Source organism: Thalassophryne amazonica, chromosome 10, assembly GCF_902500255.1.
Source record: "Thalassophryne amazonica chromosome 10, fThaAma1.1, whole genome shotgun sequence".
Lineage (NCBI taxonomy): Eukaryota > Metazoa > Chordata > Actinopteri > Batrachoidiformes > Batrachoididae > Thalassophryne > Thalassophryne amazonica.
In genome coordinates this window covers 100239122-100263263 of record NC_047112.1, presented here as the reverse complement: position 1 = coordinate 100263263, position 24142 = coordinate 100239122, and the positions used below count along the sequence as shown (strand labels likewise).

The 24142-nt window shown below is 42.4% G+C and overlaps 1 protein-coding gene across 1 annotated transcript in view; it reads right to left on the bottom strand.

Annotated features, from left to right (window-relative positions):
• Positions 1-24142, bottom strand: part of LOC117518171 (E3 ubiquitin-protein ligase HERC2-like) — a 248382-nt gene that overhangs the window by 87512 nt on the left and 136728 nt on the right. Inside the window, exons 54-60 of the mRNA XM_034179230.1 lie at positions 10952-11033; positions 10624-10858; positions 10109-10286; positions 9767-9848; positions 9516-9687; positions 9266-9410; positions 1659-1884 (exon numbers count right to left, since the gene is read on the bottom strand). Coding sequence (XP_034035121.1) covers positions 1659-1884; positions 9266-9410; positions 9516-9687; positions 9767-9848; positions 10109-10286; positions 10624-10858; positions 10952-11033 — 1120 coding nt within the window. The remainder of the gene's footprint in view (positions 1-1658; positions 1885-9265; positions 9411-9515; positions 9688-9766; positions 9849-10108; positions 10287-10623; positions 10859-10951; positions 11034-24142) is intronic.

Genomic DNA, 24142 nt, shown 5'->3' with positions numbered 1-24142 from the left:
GCATTCCTGACGTGAAAACATCAAAAGGACCACGTCTCTGTAACTTTGAATGAGACACATACTGATGTGTGCAACATGCACCTTCTCGCATTGTTAAATGTACAGCACAGAACACACCAACCACATATGATAACTGGGTATGGTGAATGTCCGCTACAACTTAACCCTCTGGGTTCAATTGACATGTTTTTGGTCTTATTTCGATTATCAGATCAGCAACTGAACATCAGAGTTTTTGTTCGACCACTTCATGAAACTACAAATTTTCAATTGTAAAATCCATCTCTCCTCCAGAAGATATATGACTCCCAGCCAATCCTAGTGGTTGGCGAATGTCATACGGTGCGTTTTCTCTCTCTGCCCGCAGTGTCTGTTAGAGATCCTCACTGAAATGCACCAGTGAAAGATCAAACTATACAAGAATGGTTCTAACCTGAACAAAAACTATTTTTATTCAATTTTAGAGACAAAGAAATTGCTGTAGCAAAAAAAAAAAAGGAGGGATTATTTTCTTCAGCAACAGCACAGCAATCCTGCTATACCCCACCCACCCCCCAAAAGTAGCAATGCACTTTTTTTCGACAGTTTTCATCACCGAGTGTATTCATCCAAAAAGGAGTTACCATATATTCTGGAGTGTAAATCACTGTTTTTTTTTTTACTAGTTCAGGAGGCCCTATGACTTATACTCCGGTGTGACTTATATACCAAAAATATATACTTTTAGTATTAATAATAGTAATTAGGATGACTGTTTATATAGAACTTTCTTAAGAATCAAAGCACTAAACAAAATAAACTCTCCTAAAAGAATAAATGCCAGTAATAAAAAAATACACTACAACAATGCAAAAAACTAAAAAAAAAATCCCAAATTAAAGATCTTATAACACAGAAAATGGTGCAACTTGTATGTTTTCTTCCTCTTCAAGAGGCATTTATTTTGACAAGTGTGACTTATACTCCGGAAAATACAGTAATCTAAAAGAGAAGCCACCCAACAGACAGGTAAGTAATAATATTTAACATGTATGCTTTTTGGAATGTTCCAGATTTCTGCTGAGTAGTTCCCAGCAGGTGTTGTTACTGCATTGCAGAGTTCATATGTTAATTATACAATATTTTAAAATCGTTTTCATACATTGCACTACTTTTGTGACCTGAAGACTTTGTGCTCAGTGTTCATCTACAGTACCTTAACCACCTCTACTCCTTGCAACAGCACTATTCTACCGGGCTGCCTCTCATTCACACACATTCAGTTTCACTCCAGCTGACTTTCCCATCTCCCCAGAGCATATCTCCACCTCTCCAGGCTTGTCTCAACCTGCTCTCTACTCTCACTACAGATCACAATATCCTTAATAGGTTTTAAAAAGATAGTAAGTCCTTATTGGGTCTGGGGTCCAGTGGGTTGGTGCTCTTCTCCAGTTTCTGATGGACTACAGTTCCTGACTCCTCCTGGACAGGACGCCAGTTCATTGCAGCTTACTTGCCAGCCAAAACTGACGTGCACTCACAGCTGGGTGGATTGAGACAATGCAGATAGTGCCTTGTCCAAGAACACAGACAGGTGGCATGAGCAGGATTCAAACCCGGGTCTACATACTGGGTCTACCACTGAGCTAGTTGCTCTGCTTAAAGAGATAGATGATTACCTAAATAGGATGCCCCGAGGGAGTCCCTGGCTGTCTGGAAAAGGACTGGCTCATGAACAGAGGGTGTAGTCACATCCACTGTTGTCCATGCCACACTATGGGAGGAACCACAAGCGACTCGAGTGATCTTCTGTCCCTCCAAACCTTGAACCAGAGTGGGCTTCCTGTTGACTGTGGTGGTGCCATTCCCCTGCTGCCCATGGTCATTGTCCCCCCATGCAAAGACCTGATGAGAAATGTAACAGACTGAGTAGATATTATATAAAGCATCGTATCACCTGCCAGTATAAATAACAAGAAATTTAATCCAAAATAAATACAACAAACATTTCACAGATTACATTCCTCATACAGTTGATTTATATTTGATTAATTACAGTAAGATATGCTGAATATATGTAGTTTTTGATGCAAATAGATCCAATAATGGAAAAAAAGAAATTTCACCCTCAGAAAAATCCATTTATGCACATCATGGTACAAAATTATTCATGGTAATAGTCAATCTTCATAAAACACATCATGAAATCACAAAAACAGTAATGTGATTGGCAATATAACTTTGCCTTCAGTGTTCACACTGATTCAAAAAGTATCTTAAAGTGCAAACATTTTACAAGTAATTTACCAGTAAAGACTTAAAATAATGAAACAAGAAAATAAGATAAAGCTGAAGGGGCATTCTCTGCGTGTCAATACAGTTTCCACAAACCTCACATGTGGGAGCACACACTTGTATGGAATATTACATCAGAAAAATAAAGTACCTCCAAGCTCGAAGATGTGATATGGATTGCTCTCAAGAAATGCTACTTTAATCTGGTCAAGTACAACTAGGATTGCCAACCGTCCCTTAAAAACAGAATAGGCATGTATTTCGAAACTGTATTGAACCGATAAGGGATGCACTTTGTCCTTTATTTCTGTGAGAATCAAACATAGATGGTATACGAGTATACTCGTATAATCAATTAATGACAGAGCAATTTATATTAGAACTTACAGTAATGCACTAATTTCATTGGTGGAAGTGTCACTTACTTAGAAGCAGTGTTGTGAAAGTAACTTTGACAAGTTACTTTTTTAGTTGCTTTATACAGTTGCTTTAGGCAGTTACTTCATTAGCAGCATTATGCAATTACTTTATTAGAATCTGCCGAAAACTTGCAACTAATAAGTAATGTAACTAATAAGGTAACGAGTAATGTAACTTGGTTACTTGTAAGATTGAGCAAAGTAACTAATAGTTACTTTTCTGAGTACTAAATCTTAAAAATAACCAAATTAGATTATGAGTAACTTTATTAATTACATTCAGCAGCTGCCGACAAGGTGTCCGCAGCTGCTAATGAACTAACTGTATGAAGTAACTGTAAAATATAACTGTATAAATTAACTAATGAAGTAACTTTCCAAAGTTACTTTCCCCAACACTGCTTAGAAGATACTGGAAGAGACAGTAGTGCAACAACAAATATGCTAAGATGCGGAGGTACGGGAATTGAGCATGGCAGGCAGTACTTTCTCCTTTAATACTCCCCCAAGGAAAAAGGGCAGAAGGCTGCAAAAATATACACCCGAAAAAGGAAAAAAGAAAATGCATGGCTTGAACAGGTACAGTAAATCTCCAAACCGGATTTTGTATAACGGATTTTCGCTCACATTGGACAAAATGTCCTGCCCCATTGCAATGCATTTCCATTAAAAACCCCATGCATGTACCGGACAGAGCAGTCTGGACGTGCCCATTAACAGAGGTACGAAACGAAGTTCAGCACTGACACTCGCCGATTCAAGGAAAGTGGGTGCCATATTTCTTTGATTAAAAGCCCAGCCGTTTATTTTTTCCTAAATAAGGAGGGCATAATTCAAGGCCGGTGATTATTAACAAAATTCTGCTTGCTGTTGGCACTGTAATATGGTGTTAAGTTTCACACATATCCCTGGGTGTGATGAACCAAACTGCTTTAGATCAGAGCCCTCTGCAGGGCTGTGAACCCTCCCTGTAGCCTTGTCGAAACAGCCAAGACAGCAAGGACTGGGATTTCTCACTTTTCCAGTTTTACTCCTTCCTCTCCTGTCATATTTTAAAAGTTTCTGCAGTGTGCCCACCAATTACATTTCGATCATGGATCAAATACGTTAGGCAGAAAAGTCCGCAAATATGATAAACTTCAAGATGCTCAAATGACCTGCAATTCATGGAGGAAAATTGTACATGCCGTACCGTAGGTTTGGAGAGTGATGACTGCATAAAGAAGCTTGTTGAGGGACCAATTAATCCAGAAAAGGCTGCTATTCCTACTTGACTCGACTAAATGTAATCTTTTTAAAGCACATAATGACCGGCGCTTATTTAAAGGCAAGTGTTCATTTTTTTCAGATGAAGTTTTGACCCAGTCATTAAATGAGCCAGGTCCGATTCAAGCTCAAGGCAAACTTTTTCAATAGCCCATGGTGGATTGTCTAAAGTCATCATTTTTCTAAAATTTCTAAAATGATGCCCTTTGAACTCACAGTGAAAAGGATTCTCTACATCACGAATGAGAAGAAATAAAAATATAAAAGCCAAAATAATGGTGTGAATAAGTAAGTGCACCCTTTAGTATAACACATGAAGACCATCACTTTTACATCCAGTCTTCTTCAGAGAAGTCAGGAGATTTATGTCTTGAACTTAAATAACATAAAAAAGATATTTGCAGTGGTACTGGAATTAAATTTTTCTATATTTTATATGGTTTTATACTGTTTTAAGTTAAGTCAGAGTTCTGTAAATCCAAACATTGACATGCTTTGCACTGACAAAATAAATTAGTAAATTATATTTTTTCCATGTAATCCTATCACTCAAAAACATGGATCTGATTAAATTCAGCTTTGAGTGTCTTAGTGTGTGTATATATATATATATATATATATATATATCTATATATATATAGATATATATAGGATTATTATAGATATGACTGGTAAATGTTTTAAGCCATTGTATTTCCTTATTATAATTATGTTATGGAATGGAAAGGACGTGAAATACCCCGCCTCCAAATAGCTCAAATAGTGTGAACAATTGTTAAAAAAAGTTCAAATTTTTCAGCTGGCCTGGCTGGCTAAAGGCCACTTGGTCGGTTGACCCAGCATACAGGTGTTCCTTATTTTCATTTCAGGCAGTTGGCAACCCTAGGTACGACATGATAGTACGTTTTTGAGTTATCGTGGATGGACTCATTCATTCCTTCATTTATTTATTGACTCACTGCAATGCATTTCCTAAAAGTTTAGGAACAGAAAAGTATTCAATTAGTTGATCATACTTTCAAGAGGTTTCTATAAATGTGCAACTATTTATATTTTGATAACTGAATATCTCTACTGATTTAAAATTATTAGTTATGGTATGGTATACACAGTGCTTCATTTGAGCTCATTCAGTAAAGTCCCGTTTCCACCAAGCAATCCAGGTTGGTATGGCGTGCTATTTTGTGCGTTTCCACATCCAGATTTAGAAACAGATACCAAAATAACAGACCCATGCCGTACCATTTTTCAGCACCCTTCGGCTGGGGTCCCAAAATTACGGACCGGTTACAAAAAGGAGGTGCTAATCCGCTGTTGTGCAATGACTGGGCCAACAGCTAAGCTGCAGTCCTTATGCGAACAGTTCAGACTGGTTTAAATATTAAAACCATTCACACACTGAGTAAATATTTCGGAAAATGGCATGCGAAAACTCTCTAACTGCATGTCATGGCTGAAGAAATGCCACATTTTTAAAGAAGTCCATCTGTGTTTTGTCTGCTCCTGGTGCATTTCTCAGCCTGAACCAGAGAAAGCTGGTGTTTTGTCCCACAACAAGAAAATTAACTTATTTTAAAAGCTGGAAGAGTCACAGTGCCACATTCATTTAGGGCTGCAGCTATTGATTATTTTTGTAATCGAGTATTCTATCGATTATTCTGGTGATTAATCGAGTAATCAGATAAAAAGTACTTTCGCGTTTTTAAACAACATCAATAGTCCAGGGCTCTCCCTAAGCAATGGCATAATGTTCAAACTTCACGTGAGTCTGAACAGCAGCCGGCTTCAACTGTGGGTACCCGGCTGTCACTCACCACGTAGAGCAGACCGTGTGTTTTTTAATAACAGACAAACATATTGCTTCACTTTAAATGCGCAGTAAGTCGATTTCAGATGATCAGTGTGGACCCTCTTTCTCTTAAAAGGCTTTATTTTACTCTGTGTCGCATTGGAAAGCGGTAGCTTTAAGGGCTAAATTATTAGCTGTTATACGGACTGAGCACATACTCTAATCTTCTTATGTTGTTTTTGTGGGGACACTACAGCACCACACACAGGCCTGGTATATGTACTACAACGTTTAAACGAAGCTTCGAGACACAGAATTTGCCTCGATCATTTTCTGTAATCGAATTATTCGAGTAATTGTTTCAGCCCTACATTCATTCACGCCTGTGTTTACCACAGACATGAACTGACTCTTCAGCATTATGCTCACAATGAAAATAAATTCCACGATCCACCAAGACAAAAATTTAATTGAATCTAATTTAAAAAATGTTAAATTACTCTGTTTGGCCTCCGTGTGGAGGGCATGAGACCACACGACAGCGTACGTGCTCTTGATGATGTGTGTGTCAACATCATGCCTACAAAACAAAAGGGTACCACTGTGTGTGGAAATGCAAGCCAAGCCAGACTTAACTGTTCTGACACATACCATACCATGCCATGCCATACCAACATGGACTGCTCGGTGGAAACGAGGCTTGTCTTATAACCCCAATTCCAATGAAGTTGGGACATTGTGTGAAATGTAAATAAAAACAGAATACAATGATTTGCAAATCCTCTTCAACCTATATTCAATTGAATACACCACAAAGACAAGATATTTAATGTTCAAACTGTGCAAATATTTTATTTTTTATTTGTGCAAATATTTGCTCATTTTGAAATGGATGCCTGCAACATGTTTCAAAAAAGCTGGGAAAGGGGCAACAAAATACTGGGAAAGTTGATGAATGCTCAAAGAACACCTGTTTGGAACATTCCACAAGTGAACAGGTTAATTGGAAACAGGTGAGTGTCATGATTGGGTATAAAAGGAGCATCCACAAAAGGCTCAGCCATTCACAAGCAATGATGGGGCGAGGATCACCACTTTGTGAACAACTGCGTGAAAAAAAAAATAGTCCAACAGTTTAATAAGAACAATGTTTCTCAATGTTCAATTGCAAGGAATTTAGGGATTCCATCATCTACAGTCCATAATAATCAGAAGATTGTTACCAGCGCAAAGTTCAAAAGCCAGCATCTGTGATGGTATCAGGGCTGTGAAATGAAAATTGTGAAATCCGAGGAAAATTTGCAGGGGGTCTGGGGGGTGTAGGCCCCCAGGAGCAGGGGTCTTGGGCCCCGTGGGATCCCAGAAACCAAATTAAATTTTTATCTAATGATACATTTTCAGCATTTCCAGGAACAACAAATCTCAAAATTAGTGCATATTTAAATGATCCTATATTCCACCTTTCATTTGAACCGTCAATGATAATGTTGAAATAACAGAATATGACATGGAAGTAGGACCTGGAATGATTTTCCTTTTAATTGTAATCCAAATTATGCATTAAGAACAATTAAACTGCATGAAATTTATGAAGACTGAAAAGACTGTTACAGCATTTCAAAAACCACAGCTAAAGCTTGGAGAATATTTTGAAAATCGTGGTACAATATCAAAAAAACATACATTATAGTAAAATAAAGCCACATATTCTTGTGTAAATTCCTGTAAATCCACTCAAAGTCACAGTGTCTTTTTCCCATGAAAAAAGTCTACATTAATAAAAACTCATTTACATTCTTGTGTTGATTCATGTAAATCCATTCAAAGCCACATTCTTTTTCCCCAATGAAAAAGTCTAGATTAATGAAAAAAGTCACATAATCTTGTCTAAAATCCTGTTTGAACAGCACGTTTATTTTCCAGAGAGAGAGGAAAATTCTTACCGTGTTTCCTGATGGCACAGATCACTTTTCCCTTTCTTTTATCTTTCAGGTGTGCTGATGAAGCCAGCGACAATTCCACGGATTCTTGTCCTTATCAGACTTTTTCAAACAGTCTTCCTCACCATCTTCTCTCTGTCCGACGTTGGTCCGTGACAGAGACGTGCTGCACAAGTCTACCTTTAAAAACTTTAGAGCTCTAAAGGTCTGCGATGTCCACATGCTACGTTTAGCTTAAGCTTCGCGCAGGAGACCCACAGTGTTGCCGCTGCCACCAACCAGTCTCGCTTTACTACAACTGTCACAACAGCCAGGCTTTTTTCTCCTGGAAACTCTGCGGATCCAAGGACACTGATTTGTGTCTCTTAACACAGAGATCAGTGTCCGTGGACCGCCGCGGTCTGATAAAACTTGCACGATGTTGTAAAAGAACATTTTGAAAACTCAGTAACGATCACGACTACAGAGTAAAACATTAACACCCCCCCCCATGATGAAGTCTGCGGAATTTCGCAGATCTGCAGAGTTTTCACAGCCCTGTGGTATGGAGGTGTGTTAGTGCCCATGTCAGGGGTAACTTACACATCTGTGATGGCACCATCAATGCTGAAAGGTACATCCAGGTTTTGGAGCAACATATGCTGCCATCCAAGCAATGTCTTTTTCAGCGACGTCCCTGCTTATTTCAGCAAGACAATGCCAAACCACATTCTGCACGTGTTACAACAGCGCGGCTTCATAGTAAGAGTGCGGGTACTATACTGGCCTGCCTGCAGTCCAGACCTGTCACCCATTGAAAATGTGTGGTGCATTATGAAGCGCAAAATACGACAACGGAGACCCCGGACTGAATGAAGGGGAAAGAATTCCACCTACAAAGCTTCAACAATTAGTGTCCTCAGTTCCCAAACGCTTATTGAGTGTTGTTAGAAGGAAAGGTGATATAACACAGTGGTAAACATACCACTGTCCCAGTTTTGAAACATGTTGCAGACATCTATTTCAAAATGAGCAAATATTTGCACAAAAACAATAACGTTTATCAGTTTGAACATTAAATATCTTGTCTTTGTGGTGTATTCAATTGAATATAGGTTGAAGAGGATTTGCAAATGATTGTATTCTATTTTTATTTACATTTTACACAACGTCCCAACTTAATTGGAATTGGGGCTGTATGTCAGCAACAGTTAGGAACACTGGCTCACCACACCTTATGAAAACAGGCAGTTCTGCCATATTTATGCAAAAATGCTAACATTTAGAATTTATTAAAATGACATGAGTGGTTTGAAACTTTGTATGAACAGTTTTTCATTTTAATGCTAGGGTCAAAATATAGCTAACTCACATCTCAAAGCAGTAGCACATATCATCAGTGCACTTCTCTGGTATTTAATGGTTACTCAGTCATAAATTACTTGAGTCTGTCATAAAATTCTGACTAGGCCTGACAAACTGCACATGAGAGAAAAAAGACAAAAAAAAAACAAACAAACAAAAAAAACAAACAAAAACAGTACTCTAAGTGAATGTACACACTTTAAACATCTCTTATGATGGAGTTCAGGACAAACCTGTCCAGTATCTGTGACAGCCAGACAGTGTAGCGCTCCAACAGCAACATGGACAATCTTCTTGCCCCTCAGTCCCTCCACCATCTGGGGCTTACGCACATGCACATCGGTGCCATGGCCCAATCGGAAATAATCACCTTTGCCCCTGGTTGGGAAAAAGTGAAATGTTAAAGGAAAGCCAACTTTCAGTTGATGATGGCACGTATCACTGTCCAATTGAACTGAAGGTCATGTCATTTATTTGTCTCACCAGGTCCACACAACTCCAGATTTGGTGAGAGCCAAGGAGAACTGTGCTCCACATTCAATTTGGCAAACACCCTGCCCGTTGAGTCTTTCAATATTCTGGGGAATGTTGCAGCCCTCACTGCCACCACGACCTAGTTTGCCAAAATCCCCATCGCCCCAGGAGAACACTAATCCTGGAAAACAAATTATAGATGAGCGACTGAAACACAGAAATAATTATTCACAGAAGCACAGAAATGAATACTCAAATACCTTCATCGGTGAGCGCTAGAGTTTGAGCGTCCCTGCTCCCACACGCCACCTGGATAACTCTGTGCCCTAGAAGTACCTTCACCTATACCACAAAAATAAACCAATGTGGTATCATCAGGGCACTGCACCAACTAGAGTGCATACTGTGCAATGACTCATCAAAACAATTTAAATGTAATTCAAACAAAGATTACAGTGGAACAACATGCAGAGTGATTCTTTAAAACAGATTTGTGGTAGTAAAAACATTGAAAAAAATAAAGAAATAAAGAAAACTCACTGTGTAGCCCAGTGACTCCCTACCATAATAACTGAAAAGGATAAAATGAGACACAGACGTACCAGTTTAGGCCTCAGTTGAGTAGTGTTGTCCCCATGACCAAGGCGACCATATTCCCCCAACCCCCAACTGTACAGTTCTCCACTGGAGGTGATAGCTGCACTGTGGGAGCTGCCACAGGCAATGTCACGAATACGCTTGGTCTTCAGTGCCTCAATCAACCGAGGCTTGTCACAGTTCCTGTTCAGAAAATTACACACTTGTCAGCTACTAAGATAGGTAAGTGCAAAAGATTATATCTATGGGAATGTTCAACTGAATGCTTCAAGTTATTAACTTTCTGGTATAAATGATTTAGATCACAATCAGTCATATTAACAGAAGTCAAAAATGACTAAATTAACTCATTAAATCAAGTTATAACCATTAATTAAAAAGAATAGCCAAAAGAAGGAAAAAAGGCAAATGTTAGCTGAAACATCGGCTAGATGAAGTAGCACTACAGAAATGCAATGTGAAACAAACTTAAGGCACAAAATATGCCTTTTTATAGTTAATCACATACTAAAAGACATACATTCTGCTAAAGTGTCCCAGTTTGCCGTCGTCTCCCTCGCCCCAAGAGAACACCTTCCCATCCACAGTTAGTGCCATGGCGTGACGGCCTCCAGAATGCACAGCAACCTTCTTCACCACATAGTTACTGAGGGCAGTAATCTGTCGAGGGATGGAAATGGTGCCACTGGACAAACCAAGGCCTAACCTGCCATTAGTGGCCTCTCCACAAGCAAAAATCTTTCCCTCAACCGTAACTGCAAAAGTGAGACATTAGTCAGACATAACATACATCCAAATTACATGCATGAAAAACAAAAGTACATAGACTTTAAGCATTGCCCACCTACCTGCAAAGAGGCTTTTGGAACCACCAGCCACTTGTACCACATTGAGTGCAGACAGAGTTTCAGAGAATGAAGGCACTTTGATCTGTAACAAACACAAATCAAACATAAGAAAACAACAGACTTTTTGTGGATGTGTCATGTTCCTTCTCTAAACTTGTGATTACAGGAGAGGCTGAAGGCATGGATGCTTAATCCTACAACAATCTCAAATTACTGCAGAATCAAAACACAAAAGACTGTGCTGCACATTTGGTATGTATGTGTGTATGCGTATTTTATATACAGTGGTCCCTCGCTATAACGCGGTTCACCTTTCGCGGCCTGGCAGTTTTGCGGATTTTTTTTAGTGCAATTTTTTTACATGCTTTTTTTTTCTTGCGTCCTTATCAGGCGGGCCGGTCGCGGCACCGGTCGGCATCACCACAATTGCTCTCATTGCCTCCGATGTGCTTACTGAGTCTGCGGGCTCGGTAAACGCCGCAGCGGGCCACTCACTCCGCCCTCCTGTCTGCTGTTCAGAGCTGTGCCAAATCTGGCAACAGGTCCACAGACTACGCTCGCTGTTTTGATGCGGATGTTGACCGCAGCCACAGAGCTCTGTGGCCGCCGAGAGAGGATTCTTTGCAGGTCCCGCATCAGTACCTTCGGAGGCAGTGAATGAATGGAGAGTTCTGTGTATGTTTATATTCTTCTCACCCAGAAGAAAAAACTGAGAAAATGTTAATTAATTCCTGTTTGAGAAAAGTGTATAAAGTGTGTAGTGAGGGGTTCTATTTCATTCCTCCTGACCGCCAGAGGGTGGTGCTTTAGCACCTGGATAACTACATGTGCGCAGCACAGAGGTCGAGAATATATACCAACAAAGTCACGCCATCGAATGTGACCTGGGTGACGTCACTGGTTGTCTTTATATACCAGACGCACCCAGCGCTCGCTTCTTTTCTACATTCTCGCATTCTTAGAGGTTGAGAACGCATTTAGCTGTGATTGTCGCTCTCGCTTGTAGCCTCGCAACCCACCTTTGGTTGGAGCTACGTGCACTGCACACGTCCTCCAGAGGCTGCGAGACACGGCTTCACCGTTTTTTGTATTCTTTGATGCTTGTCGTGAGTACACCTTCCTAAACACCGGGTGCGCGCCTTTGCCGCTGCCCTGCTGGGTATTTTCCTCTGTGCACATTAGCTGTATTGTTTCGATGAAAGCTGGCTATTTGTTTAGTTGTGTCACTAACCCCGTTAACTACGTGGTAGTGTGTGTATCAGAACCAGTATAGCGTACTGTGTTGGGCTTGCCGTGAGTGTTTTCCACTCCTTGAAGTACTTCGTCTGCACTGCCGCCATTTGCAAAGTTTGACAGCTCCGCTAGCAGTTAGTGTTGTCGTCATTGCTCTAAGTGACTTAGCACTTGGGCTGTGAGTTTTTCAGCTGTGTGCATCGTGTTATTACTGTGGCTGTGAGTGTTTCACGCTCCGGGCCTTGTATTAGCTTTTACACTGTGAGTGTTTCACGCTCCGTGCCTCGTGCCGAGTCTGCGGCTGGAGTGCTTCACGCTCCGTGCCTCGTGTCGAGTCTGCAGCTGTGAGTGCTTCACGCTCTGTGCCTCGTGTCGAGTCTGCGGCTGTGAGTGCTTCACGCTCTGTGCCTCGTGTCGAGTCTGCGGCTGTGAGTGCTTCACGCTCTGTGCCTCGTGTCGAGTCTGCAGCTGTGAGTGCTTCACGCTCTGTGCCTCGTCTCAAGTCGACAGCTGTGAGTGCTTCACGCTCCGTGCCTCGTGTCAAGTCGACAGCTGTGAGTGCTTCACGCTCCGTGCGTCGTGTTACTATTTACACTGCGTGTGATTCACGCTTTGTCTTTCCATTTGTAACCATCAGGGCTTGCGTTAGGCATCTGCATGCAGTCCACAATATTGACAGGGCCTTTGTTGCATGGCTGTAGTACCTGTTTGGCTCCCTTGAGCCCAGATGATGGACATATGTTTTGCCCCTCGTGTCTTGGGATCGGACACCTGAGGGAAGCCCTGACTGGCGATGCCTGCCTTAATTGTGCCAGCATGCCACTGGCAGAGAGATCTGCTAGACTTGCAGCATTGGAAAGTGGAATATCTAGTGCGACTTTGGCCTCCAGCCCCAGGAAGGAACCAAAGCGCCGTAAACGCCCACATGCAGGAGCCCCTTCTGCTAAGAAGGTTACTCATCAAATCAAATCAATTTTATTTATATAGCGCCAAATCACAACAAACAGTTGCCCCAAGGCGCTTTATATTGTAAGGCAAAGCCATACAATAATTACGGAAAAACCACAACGGTCAAAACGACCCCCTGTGAGCAAGCACTTGGCGACAGTGGGAAGGAAAAACTCCCTTTTAACAGGAAGAAACCTCCAGCAGAACCAGGCTCAGGGAGGGGCAGTCTTCTGCTGGGACTGGTTGGGGCTGAGGGAGAGAATCAGGAAAAAGACATGCTGTGGAGGGGAGCAGAGATCAATCACTAATGATTAAATGCAGAGTGGTGCATACAGAGCAAAAAGAGAAAGAAACACAGTGCATCATGGGAACCCCCCAGCAGTCTAAGTCTATAGCAGCATAACTAAGGGATGGTTCAGGGTCACCTGATCCAGCCCTAACTATAAGCTTTAGCAAAAAGGAAAGTTTTAAGCCTAATTTTAAAAGTAGAGAGGGTGTCTGTCTCCCTGATCCGAATTGGGAGCTGGTTCCAGAGGAGAGGAGCCTGAAAGCTGAAGGCTCTGCCTCCCATTCTACTCTTAAAAACCCTAGGGACTACAAGTAAGCCTGCAGTCTGAGAGCGAAGCGCTCTATTGGGGTGATATGGTACTATGAGGTCCCTAAGATAAGATGGGACCTGATTATTCAAAACCTTATAAGTACGAAGAAGAATTTTAAATTCTATTCTAGAATTTGTTGTGTGTAAAGCTTTGTTATTTGACTTTCTTCATTGTCCGTTCATTTGCGCCCCCTGTTGTGTGTCCGTGTTCCTCACTTTCCCCAACAGAATTAACAGGAACCCAATGAAGAGAAGCCAATATGGGTGAAATATGCTCTCTCCTTCTAGTCCCTGTCAGCACTCTAGCTGCAGCATTTTGAATTAACTGAAGGCTTTTCAGGGAACTTTTAGGACAACCTGATAATAATGAATTACAATAGTCCAGCCTAGAGGAAATAAATGCATGTATTAGTTTTTCAGCATCACTCTTAAACAAGACCTTTCTAATTTTAGAGATATTGCGCAAATGCAAAAAAGCAGTCCTACATATTTGTTTAATATGCGCATTGAATGACATATCCTGATCAAAAATGACTCCAAGATTTCTCACAGTATTACTAGAGGTCAGGGTAATGCCATCCAGAGTAAGGATCTGGTTAGACACCATGTTTCTAAGATTTGTGGGGCCAAGTACAATAACTTCAGTTTTATCTGAGTTTAAGAGCAAGAAATTAGAGGTCATCCATGTCTTTATGTCTGTAAGACAATCCTGCAGTTTAGCTAATTGGTGTGTGTCCTCTGGCTTCATGGATAGATAAAGCTTGGTATCATCTGCGTAACAATGAAAATTTAAGCAATGCTGTCTAATAATACTGCCTAAGGGAAGCATGTATAAAGTGAATAAAATTGGTCCTAGCACAGAACCTTGTGGAACTCCATAATTAACCTTAGTCCGTGAAGAAGATTCGCCATTTACATGAACAAATTGTAATCTATTAGATAAATATGATTCAAACCACTGCAGCGCAGTGCCTTTAATACCTATAGCATGCTCTAATCTCTGTAATAAAATTTTATGGTCAACAGTATCAAAAGCAGCACTGAGGTCTAACAGAACAAGCACAGAGATGAGTCCACTGTCTGAGGCCATAAGAAGATCATTTGTAACCTTCACTAATGCTGTTTCTGTACTATGATGAATTCTAAACCCTGACTGAAACTCTTCAAATAGACCATTCCTCTGCAGATGATCAGTTAGCTGTTTTACAACTACCCTTTCAAGAATTTTTGAGAGAAAAGGAAGGTTGGAGATTGCCTATAATTAGCTAAGCTAGCTGGGTCAAGTGATGGCTTTTTAAGTAATGGTTTAATTACTGCCACCTTAAAAGCCTGTGGTACATAGCCAACTAATAAAGATAGATTGATCATATTTAAGATCGAAGCATTAACTAATAGTAGGGCTTCCTTGAGCAGCCTGGTAGGAATGGGGTCTAACAGACATGTTGATGGTTTGGAGGAAGTAACTAATGAAAATAACTCAGACAGAACAATCGGAGAGAAAGAGTCTAGCCAAATACCAGCATTACTGAAAGCAGCCAAAGAGAATGATATGTCTTTGGGATGGTTATGAGTAATTTTTTCTCTAATAGTTAAAATTTTATTAGCAAAGAAAGTCATGAAGTCATTACTAGTTAAAGTTAAAGGAATACTCGGCTCAATAGAGCTCTGACTCTTTGTCAGCCTGGCTACAGTGCTGAAAAGAAACCTGGGGTTGTTCTTATTTTCTTCAATTAGTGATGAGTAGTAAGATGTCCTAGCTTTACGGAGGGCTTTTTTTATAGAGCAACAGACTCTTTTTCCAGGCTAAGTGAAGATCTTCTAAATTAGTGAGACGCCATTTCCTCTCCAACTTACGGGTTATCTGCTTTAAGCTGCGAGTTTGTGAGTTATACCACGGAGTCAGGCACTTCTGATTTAAGGCTCTCTTTTTCAGAGGAGCTACAGCATCCAAAGTTGTCCTCAAAGAGGATATAAAACTATTGACGAGATAATCTATCTCACTCAGAGTTTAGGTAGCTACTCTGCCCTGTGTTGGTATATGGCATTGGAGAACATAAAGACGGAATCATATCCTTAAACCTAGTTACAGGGCTTTCTGAAAGACTTCTACTGTAATTAAACGTATTCCCCACTGCTGGGTAGTCCATCAGAGTAAATGTAAATGTTATTAAGAAATGATCAGACAGAAGGGGGTTTTCAATTTCCATACCATAAGTCAGAACAAGATCTAAGGTATGATTAAAGTGGTGGGTGGACTCATTTACATTTTGAGCAAAGCCAATCGAGTCTAACAATAGATTAAATGCAGTGTTGAGGCTGTCATTCTCAGCATCTGTGTGGATGTTAAAATCGCCCACTATAATTATCTTATTTATTATTCATGACCATGCTTTGGCTGAAAAGGTCGAAACGTTGACTTCTGAGTTTGCTCAGATTAAGTCCTTGCTTCTGAATCTACAGCAGTGACAGTTCTACAGCAGTGACAGTTCCTGTTGTCCCTAATGAGGCTGATCAGACCAATGTAGTTACTCAGCAGGAGGAAGATGACAGCATTATTGCGAACCTGGTTGTGGCTCCAGCTGATGCTGCTTGGCCGGATGCCCGCTGCCCACGTCCTCAGTGTAGGGTCACTGATGACCTCCTCACCAAAAGCTATGACATAGCTGCTCGCATCGGTCGCCTAGGCAACTCACTGTCCCATTTAGCCCTTGCCCTCTCAAAGTGTTTGAGGGAGGCAGAGGTTGATGATGCTATGCAAAGTCTTAGTGATGCCTCACTCCAAACCTTTGCTTATATGTCCAGAGAGCTTGGCAGACTGAAGTCAACCCTTACCATCACTAGACGTCAGGTGTGGCTTGCGCAGTCCCCCCCATCCGAATCCTGCAGAGGCACACTCCGTTCGCTGACGGTTCTTCCAGGCCAAGTATTTGGACCTGCGGCCCAACAAGCTTTGGAGCGTGCTGCTGAGGCTAGTAAATCTCGACAACAGTTTGTTGACCTACACCGGTCTTCCAGACCTCAGCCAGTCAGATGTGCTACAGCTTTTTACTCTACATCCAGGCTTCCGCCGACTCCCAGAGCTGCACGTGCTTTTGCAGTTGAGGGCCAGCTCTCCCAGCAGCCTGCCTTACGTGAGCCTACAGGCAGCCCCCCGAGAACTGAACGGTTTCACAGAGCTTCCAGTAATCGCACCCAGAGGTCCTCAGGGATGCGAGGCAGAGGTGGTCGGGTCTGACTGCCAATGTTTGGCCCCCAGCCGTTTTTCACGAAATCAACTCAGCCACTGGGAGGCTCAAGTTCAAAACCCATGGGTCATTTCAACCTTGTTCGAAGGTTACAGAATTCAGTTCAGATGTCGTCCTCCAAAGTTCAATGGGGTGAGGATGACTGTTGTTTCCAACTCGGTGCAGTCTGCTGCCCTACAACGAGAGATTTTGGAACTCCTGGAGAAGGGGGCCATAGAGCCAGTTCAGTTCAGACCAGCTCAGGGGGTTCTATTCAATTTACTTCCTTGTTCCAAAGAAGGATGGCAGCTTTTGTCCTATCCTCAATCTCCGACGTCTGAATCGTTATATCAAAGTGCTGTAGTTTCACATGCTCCGCACAGTAGACGTCCTTCAAACTATCACACCAGGAGACTGGTTCACAAGTGTCGACTTAAAAGACGCCTATTTCCATGTGCCAGTGGCGCCTCATCACAGGCAGTTTCTCCGCTTTGCTTTCTAAGGTCAGGCATACCAGTTCAGGGTGCTTCCTTTCGGCCTCTCTCTCGCCCCTCATACATTTACCAGATGTATGGCTGCAGCACTAGCCCCACTGCAAGCTCTTGGATTAAGAATCCTACCATACTTAGACGATTGGCTTGTCTGCGCTCCGACTCAGGAGCAGGCGCACAACGACACAGCTCTTCTACTGAACCATGTCTCTCATTTAGGACTCACAGTGAACTTTGCAAAGAGTTCTCTTGTTCCCAGTCAACAAACGACCTTCATCGGCATTGCCATCAACTCCCTGACTATGACTGCATCGCCATCCCCGCAGAGAGTGGACGATGTAATTCGTCTCCTTTCACACATTCAATGGGCTGTGACGCTGCCTTTCGGTTTGCAGCTCCGGTTGATGGGCAAATTGACTGCAATGTCGCTAGTGGTACCTTTGGGACTTCTGTTCTTACGTCCCCTACAGATTTGGATCAACAACCTAGGCCTCATCTCAAAGTTGCATCAGCACAGGCTTGTACGACTCTCCAACCAGTGCCTTCTGCACCTCAAACCCTGGGGGAACGTGGACTTCATCTGCTAGGGTGTCCCTCTAGGCTCTGTTTCTTCTCGCCGAGAGGTGGTTGTTACAGATGCATCACTCAAAGGTTGGGGGGCCGTGTGGAATCACAGGATGGTGAGGGGTGTCTGGAGTCCCCAGGAGAGACTCCAACACATAAACGTGCTGGAGCTTCGCGCTGTGCGACTGGCTCTCAAGCATTTCCTCCCGGCCCTGAGAGGAAGACATGTTCTTGTCCGGTCGGACAACACATCAACAGTCTATCACATAAACCATCAGGGGGGCACCAGGTCCAATCACTCATTGGCAGAAACTCGGAAGCTTCTCTTATGGGCGTTGCCTCGCCTTCAGAGTGTCAGAGCAGTTCATCTGCCCAGTGTACAGAACAGCGCAGCGGATTTACTCTCCAGACAGAAACCACCACCGGGAGAGTGGAGACTGAACCCGATTGTGGTCCAAATGATCTGGCAGAAATATGGTGCAGCGGAAGTGGACCTTTTCGCTTCAAGCACCTCGACACATTGCCCACGATGGTACTCCCTCTTGGAACCAGACAGCCCGCTGAGGCAGGATGCATGGCTCACCCGTGGCCGCACTGCCTCCTTTATGCCTTCCCTCCTCTCCCGCTGCTGATGTTGACACTGCACAGGATAGATCAGAGCAGCCACAGGGTGCTGCTGGTTGCTCCATTCTGGCCTGGGAGGATTTGGTTTCCCATGATTTACAAACTCCTCAAGGGAGAACCTTGGGCTCTCCCGGAGAGGAAGGATTTGTTGTCACAGCTACAGGGGAGGATTTGGCACCCTCACCCAGAACGCCTTCAACTGTATGTTTGGCCGTTGAGGGGCCAGACTCCTTGTTAAGTTCTTGTGACCAGGCTGTTGTTCAGACTATCCTTAATTCACGTGCTGCTTCTACCAGGGCTTTGTATGACAACAGATGGAAGCTGTTTGCGCGGTGGTGTGAGAAACAAAAGTTAGACCCGGAGCATTGCCCTGTGCCTATTCTACTCAAATATTTACAAGAACTGCTGGAGAAAGGACTTTCTGTCGCTACCTTGAAGGTTTATGTTGCTGCAGTCTCTGCCTGGCACGTCTACGTTGATGGCTGGTCAGTGGGTTCACACCTCTTAGTGTGTCGTTTTTTTGAAAGGTGCTCTACGTTTGCCACCTCCAAGGCTTGCACGCATACCTTCATGGGATCTTCCTCTAGTCCTGGAGGGTTTAAGCTTATCCCTTTTCGAACCAGTTGAAAGTGCTGATCTTAAATGGGTGTCAGTGAAGACTGCCTTTCTACTTGCACTGTCTTCGGCTAAGCGGGTGGGAGAGCTCCATGCCCTATCAGTCGCTGGGGACTGTTTGCGATGGAATTCTGATGGATCTGGGGTTACACTGTGGCCTAATCTGTCCTTTTTACCCAAGAGAATTTCAACTTTTCATGTTAACCAGCCAGTTTCCTTGGCTGTGTATGTCCCGCATTCTGATCCAGGATTATCTGTTTCAGGTTCCCTGTGTCCTGTCCGAATGTTGAAGCAGTACATTAGTGCGACTGCCGGGATCCGGAAAACGGATGCCCTGTTTGTGTGTTACGGTGATCACAAAAGAGGCTGTGCTGTCTCAAAGCAGCGACTCTCGCATTGAGTCGTGGATGCCATTTTACAAGTATACAGGTCCAGAGGTCTTCATCCTCCTAAGGTTACGTGCCATTCCACCAGAGGGGTGTCCACCTCCTGGGCTGCACTGAGAGGTGTCCCTTTGAGTGATATTTGTGCTGCTGCTATGTGGGCTTCGTCCTGTACCTTCGCCCGCTATTACAGACTGAATGTGGCTGCTCCTCCTGCGTTGACTTCGGTGGTGTTGTCTGCCTCCACTCCCCACTGCTGATGCGAGGTGAGTGTGACTCTTTGTGACCTTGTTGGTATTAAGTCATCCAGGTGCTAAAGCACCGCCCTCTGGCGGTCAGGAGGAATGAAACAGAACAAGAGTTACGAATGTAACTACGGTTCTATGAATTCCGGATGACCGCCAGAGTTGCTTGTCACTCAGTCTTGCAAGTTCATTCCGAAAAGAAGCGAGCGCGGGGTGCGTCTGGTATATAAAGACAACCAGTGACGTCACCCAGGTCACATTCAATGGCGTGACTTTGTTGGTATATATTCTCGACCTCTGTGCTGCGCACATGTAGTTATCCAGGTGCTAAAGCACCGCCCTCTGGCAGTCATCTGGAATTCATAGAACCGTAGTTACATTCGTAACTCTCGTTTTACAGCCTTAAAACATTTATGATTATAATAAAATATTTATATTTATAATAATTGCAAAAAATAGTGCTGAGTACCTCGCGGGTTTCGCTTATTGCAAGTTATTTTTAGAACGTAACTCCCGCAATAAACGAGGGACCACTGTACCTGCTTACTCCAATGAAGGGTCATGGGGAATGTTGGGGGGGGGGAGTTTGGCTGGAGCCTATCCTAGCAGCCACAGTCATAGGGGTGCTGGAGCCTATCCTAGCAGCCATAGTCATAGGGCGAGAGGCGGGGTACATCCTGGACAGGACAAAAACCTATCACAGCACCACATATAAACAAACACGTTCACACTTGCATCTATGGTTAATTTAAAGTGTCAAACTCACCCAACATGAATGTCTATGGAAGTGGGAGGAAGACGGAGAACCCGGAGGGAATCTACTCAAGCACGGGAAAAACATGAAACTCCACACAGAAAGGACCAGATGGGAAGTGATCCTAGGAACTTGTTGTTGTGAGGCAATAGGGCTAACCACTAAGCCACTGTGCTGCCAAATTCAAAGACTTAAAGGACTTTCAAGGCCCAATGTTCCTCAAATTTCAGACCAAATGAGCAACAAAGCTGACAATGTTGTACAACTGTGAGACTATGGTGCTAACAAAAAGACAGGAGGCAGAGATGGTGGTATCAGAGCAGAAGATGTCATTTTCTTTAGGAGTGAAGAGGGTGGACAGGAATAGGAATGAATATATCAGAGGGACAGCACAGGTAGGGCAGTTTGAAGACCAAGTCAGAGAGGTGAGATTGAGATCATTTGGACATGTGCAGAGTATAGACCTGGGGTATGCAGGGAGAATCACCACTCTTTCATGCTTCAGTACACTGTCCACCACATCTAACTCACACCAGAAATCATCTTTCTCCTTCATCTCACAAACTAAATGTGGGGCATATACACTGATGACATTTATCATGACCCCTTCGATTTCCAACTTCACACTCATCACCCTGTCAGACATTTGCCAAACCTCCAACACACTCCTAATATACTCTTCCTTTAAAATTATCCCAACACCATTTCCACTCCCATCCACACCATGATTCAACAACTTGAACCTACTAGGGAGGTGATGGTCTAGTGGTTAAGGTGTTGGGCTTGAGACCAGAAGATCCTTGATTCAACCTGACTGGAAAATCACTAAGGGCCCTTGGGCAAGGTCCTTAATCCCCATTGCTCCCGGTGTGTAGTGAACGCCTTGTATGGCAGCACCCTGACATGAGGGTGAATGTGAGGCATAATTGTAAAGCACTTTGAGCGTCTGATGCAGATGGAAAAGCGCTATATAAATACAGTCCATTTACCTTTCTCTTCTCCACCATATCAGCTAATTCTCTCCCTTTACTACTCCTAGTTCAAATTCAAGTTCAAAAATCTTTAATATCCCCATGGGGAAACTTTGTCTCATTGCTGGCTGTACAAAGTCACTGCCACAATCATACAGACAACGACAATAAGAAATACAGAGAAAAGACATGACAGATGACTTATTTAAGAGGGAAACAGCAGCAGGGACAAAAGAAAACATATCTGTTAGTCCTGCACTTTGGCAACATTCTAAGTCCTGACTCTCACTTCCACCCTCCTAATTTTCGTCCTCTCTCGCTGGACATGTTCTCCTCTTCCTCTTCTTCCCTAGTACGAGTAGTAGTAGCAGCCCAGTTTCTGTTGGCACCCTGTTGGACAGTCGTTGTTAACCTGGGCCTCAACCAATCCAGTACGGATTGGTTGAAAGTGGCGATTTAATGCTCACATTTAGAATAAATTTTCCCAGTCTCAAAGTTTTTTGGAATGTGCTGTAGGCCTTAAATGCAGGAATGGGTGTATATTAACAAATGAAATTAAGTTGACCAAACAAACCAAGAAACATCTTGGGTTCAAGTTGTCTGTAATGAAACACAAATCAAAGTAAATGAAAATATTGCTTTGTTTTTTTAAATGTATTTATCTGCATTTTCCACGTCATCCCAACCTTGTCGGATTTGTGATTGTACAAACAGACTCACCATCAGCTCATCCTCTGTTAGATTATTTTTATTTCAGATCCTTGAGTCACACACCTCCTTGTGATTAAGAAACGTTCGGAAAAAGAAGAGTAGAAAAGTGACTTATTTGTATCTGTATTTGTTTTCCATGTGTGTAAATAAATAGCCATGACCACGAGGGTCATGGCTATTTATGAATTGACTGGAGGGCAGCAACCATTAATTGAGCACAGACTTTGTAATTTTGACATATATTACGAGTAACAATTTTTTTTTCTGGACTTTCTATGACCAGGAAAGAACTCGAAAGAAGTTGGTTGAGCTGTGGTTCAATTGTCGCACCAGACTGCTGGCTAAATTATATTTCTAGATGAAGTCCAATGTGACTGCATGGTGGCATAATAAACAAGGACACGCTGATGGTACAAGACGTATGCAGAAAAATGGACATAATTTCTGTCTTGTACAAATACCGGTATATAAATTCAAGCACCGTCAATGATTCATGTCTATTTTCAAAAACTTTCACAGGCTTTGAATTTTTTTTTTTTAATTTACAAACTTTCAATAATTTCAGGGACCAGTGTGAACCCTGTTGAATAAGAATTAGTCCACACTATTTGAGACAAAGCTCATCTGAGTCTACAGCATAGACATTTTGGACACAAAAGAAAGACATGAACATTTTACATAGTCAATACATGGTTAAGCTGTGAGAAAGCTGTTCATCATCTACTTAAAGTGTGCTTCACTTGTAAATAAAATGTCAAATGAGCTGGCTGCTCTAAATAAAGAATTATGAAAATACTGATGTATTGCATTTATTTTTGGTGCCATACATGGGGAATTTAGCCTGATTTGACCTGCTGCTGATAAACACTCAAACATCAAGCCGCGAGGAATATGAACTTTGATGACATCATGCAGGGTAACACTCCTTGAGGCCCTCTACTGAAATGAATTGGGAAAAACTGAATTTTATGCAGGGTGAAATCACTGTTTTTTGTGTACTTTGACACCGAATATGCCAAAATGTTTAAAATGTGTATTTTGCAAGGATGCAGTAAAACGACTAGTGTTGCTCATTAGGTGGTGAGATTTTCCAAAGATAATATTTTAAGGAGGAAGGTAAGGATTTTTGTTTTGTTTTTTTAAAGAGTGCCTCTCGGACAGACTGCAAAAATGAAGCCCAGCACAGTGTGAAAATGGTCTTGAAAACATGGATCTAACCACAGATTTGATCCTTTTGATTTGTGTGGCCAGGAAAATTGTCAGCAAAGCGCATTGCCTCTCCCGAAACCATGGAACCAGCTATGTTTCTGGTTCATTCCACCGTGTCATGCCACACTAAGCTAAGTTGCTATGTGCGGAACACCGGCAAGTCCCACAGAGGAAGCCGCATCTGTGATGACGGAGTCAGACAGAACATGACGAGTGACTGCTGTTAACAGGAGAAATGTAGACCAAATTTCAGGTGTTTGCGTTATAGGCTAAACTGAGCTAAACCGATAGCTAAGCTAAAATACCTAGAGCCCCGGCAAGTCTGGAGAAGGCTGACGGAGGAACTGTGTTTCTGTGGACAAAAGAAGCGCCACATAGTGGAACAATAACTCTATAAGGCTGTGTGTGTGAACACAGCAGGAGCAAAATTAGACACCACTTTCATGGTCTGTAATCATTATTATTATTATTCAGTCTTATTGAGACGTGTTACAAAGTGTTTTTTGTTCGTTTGTTTTCTAAATACACCACAGGTTAACAAAGAGGCAGAGAAAGACATATGTTGACCACAAAATACAAGAATATGACTTGAAAGCCAAATTAAAGCCATATTACATTTGG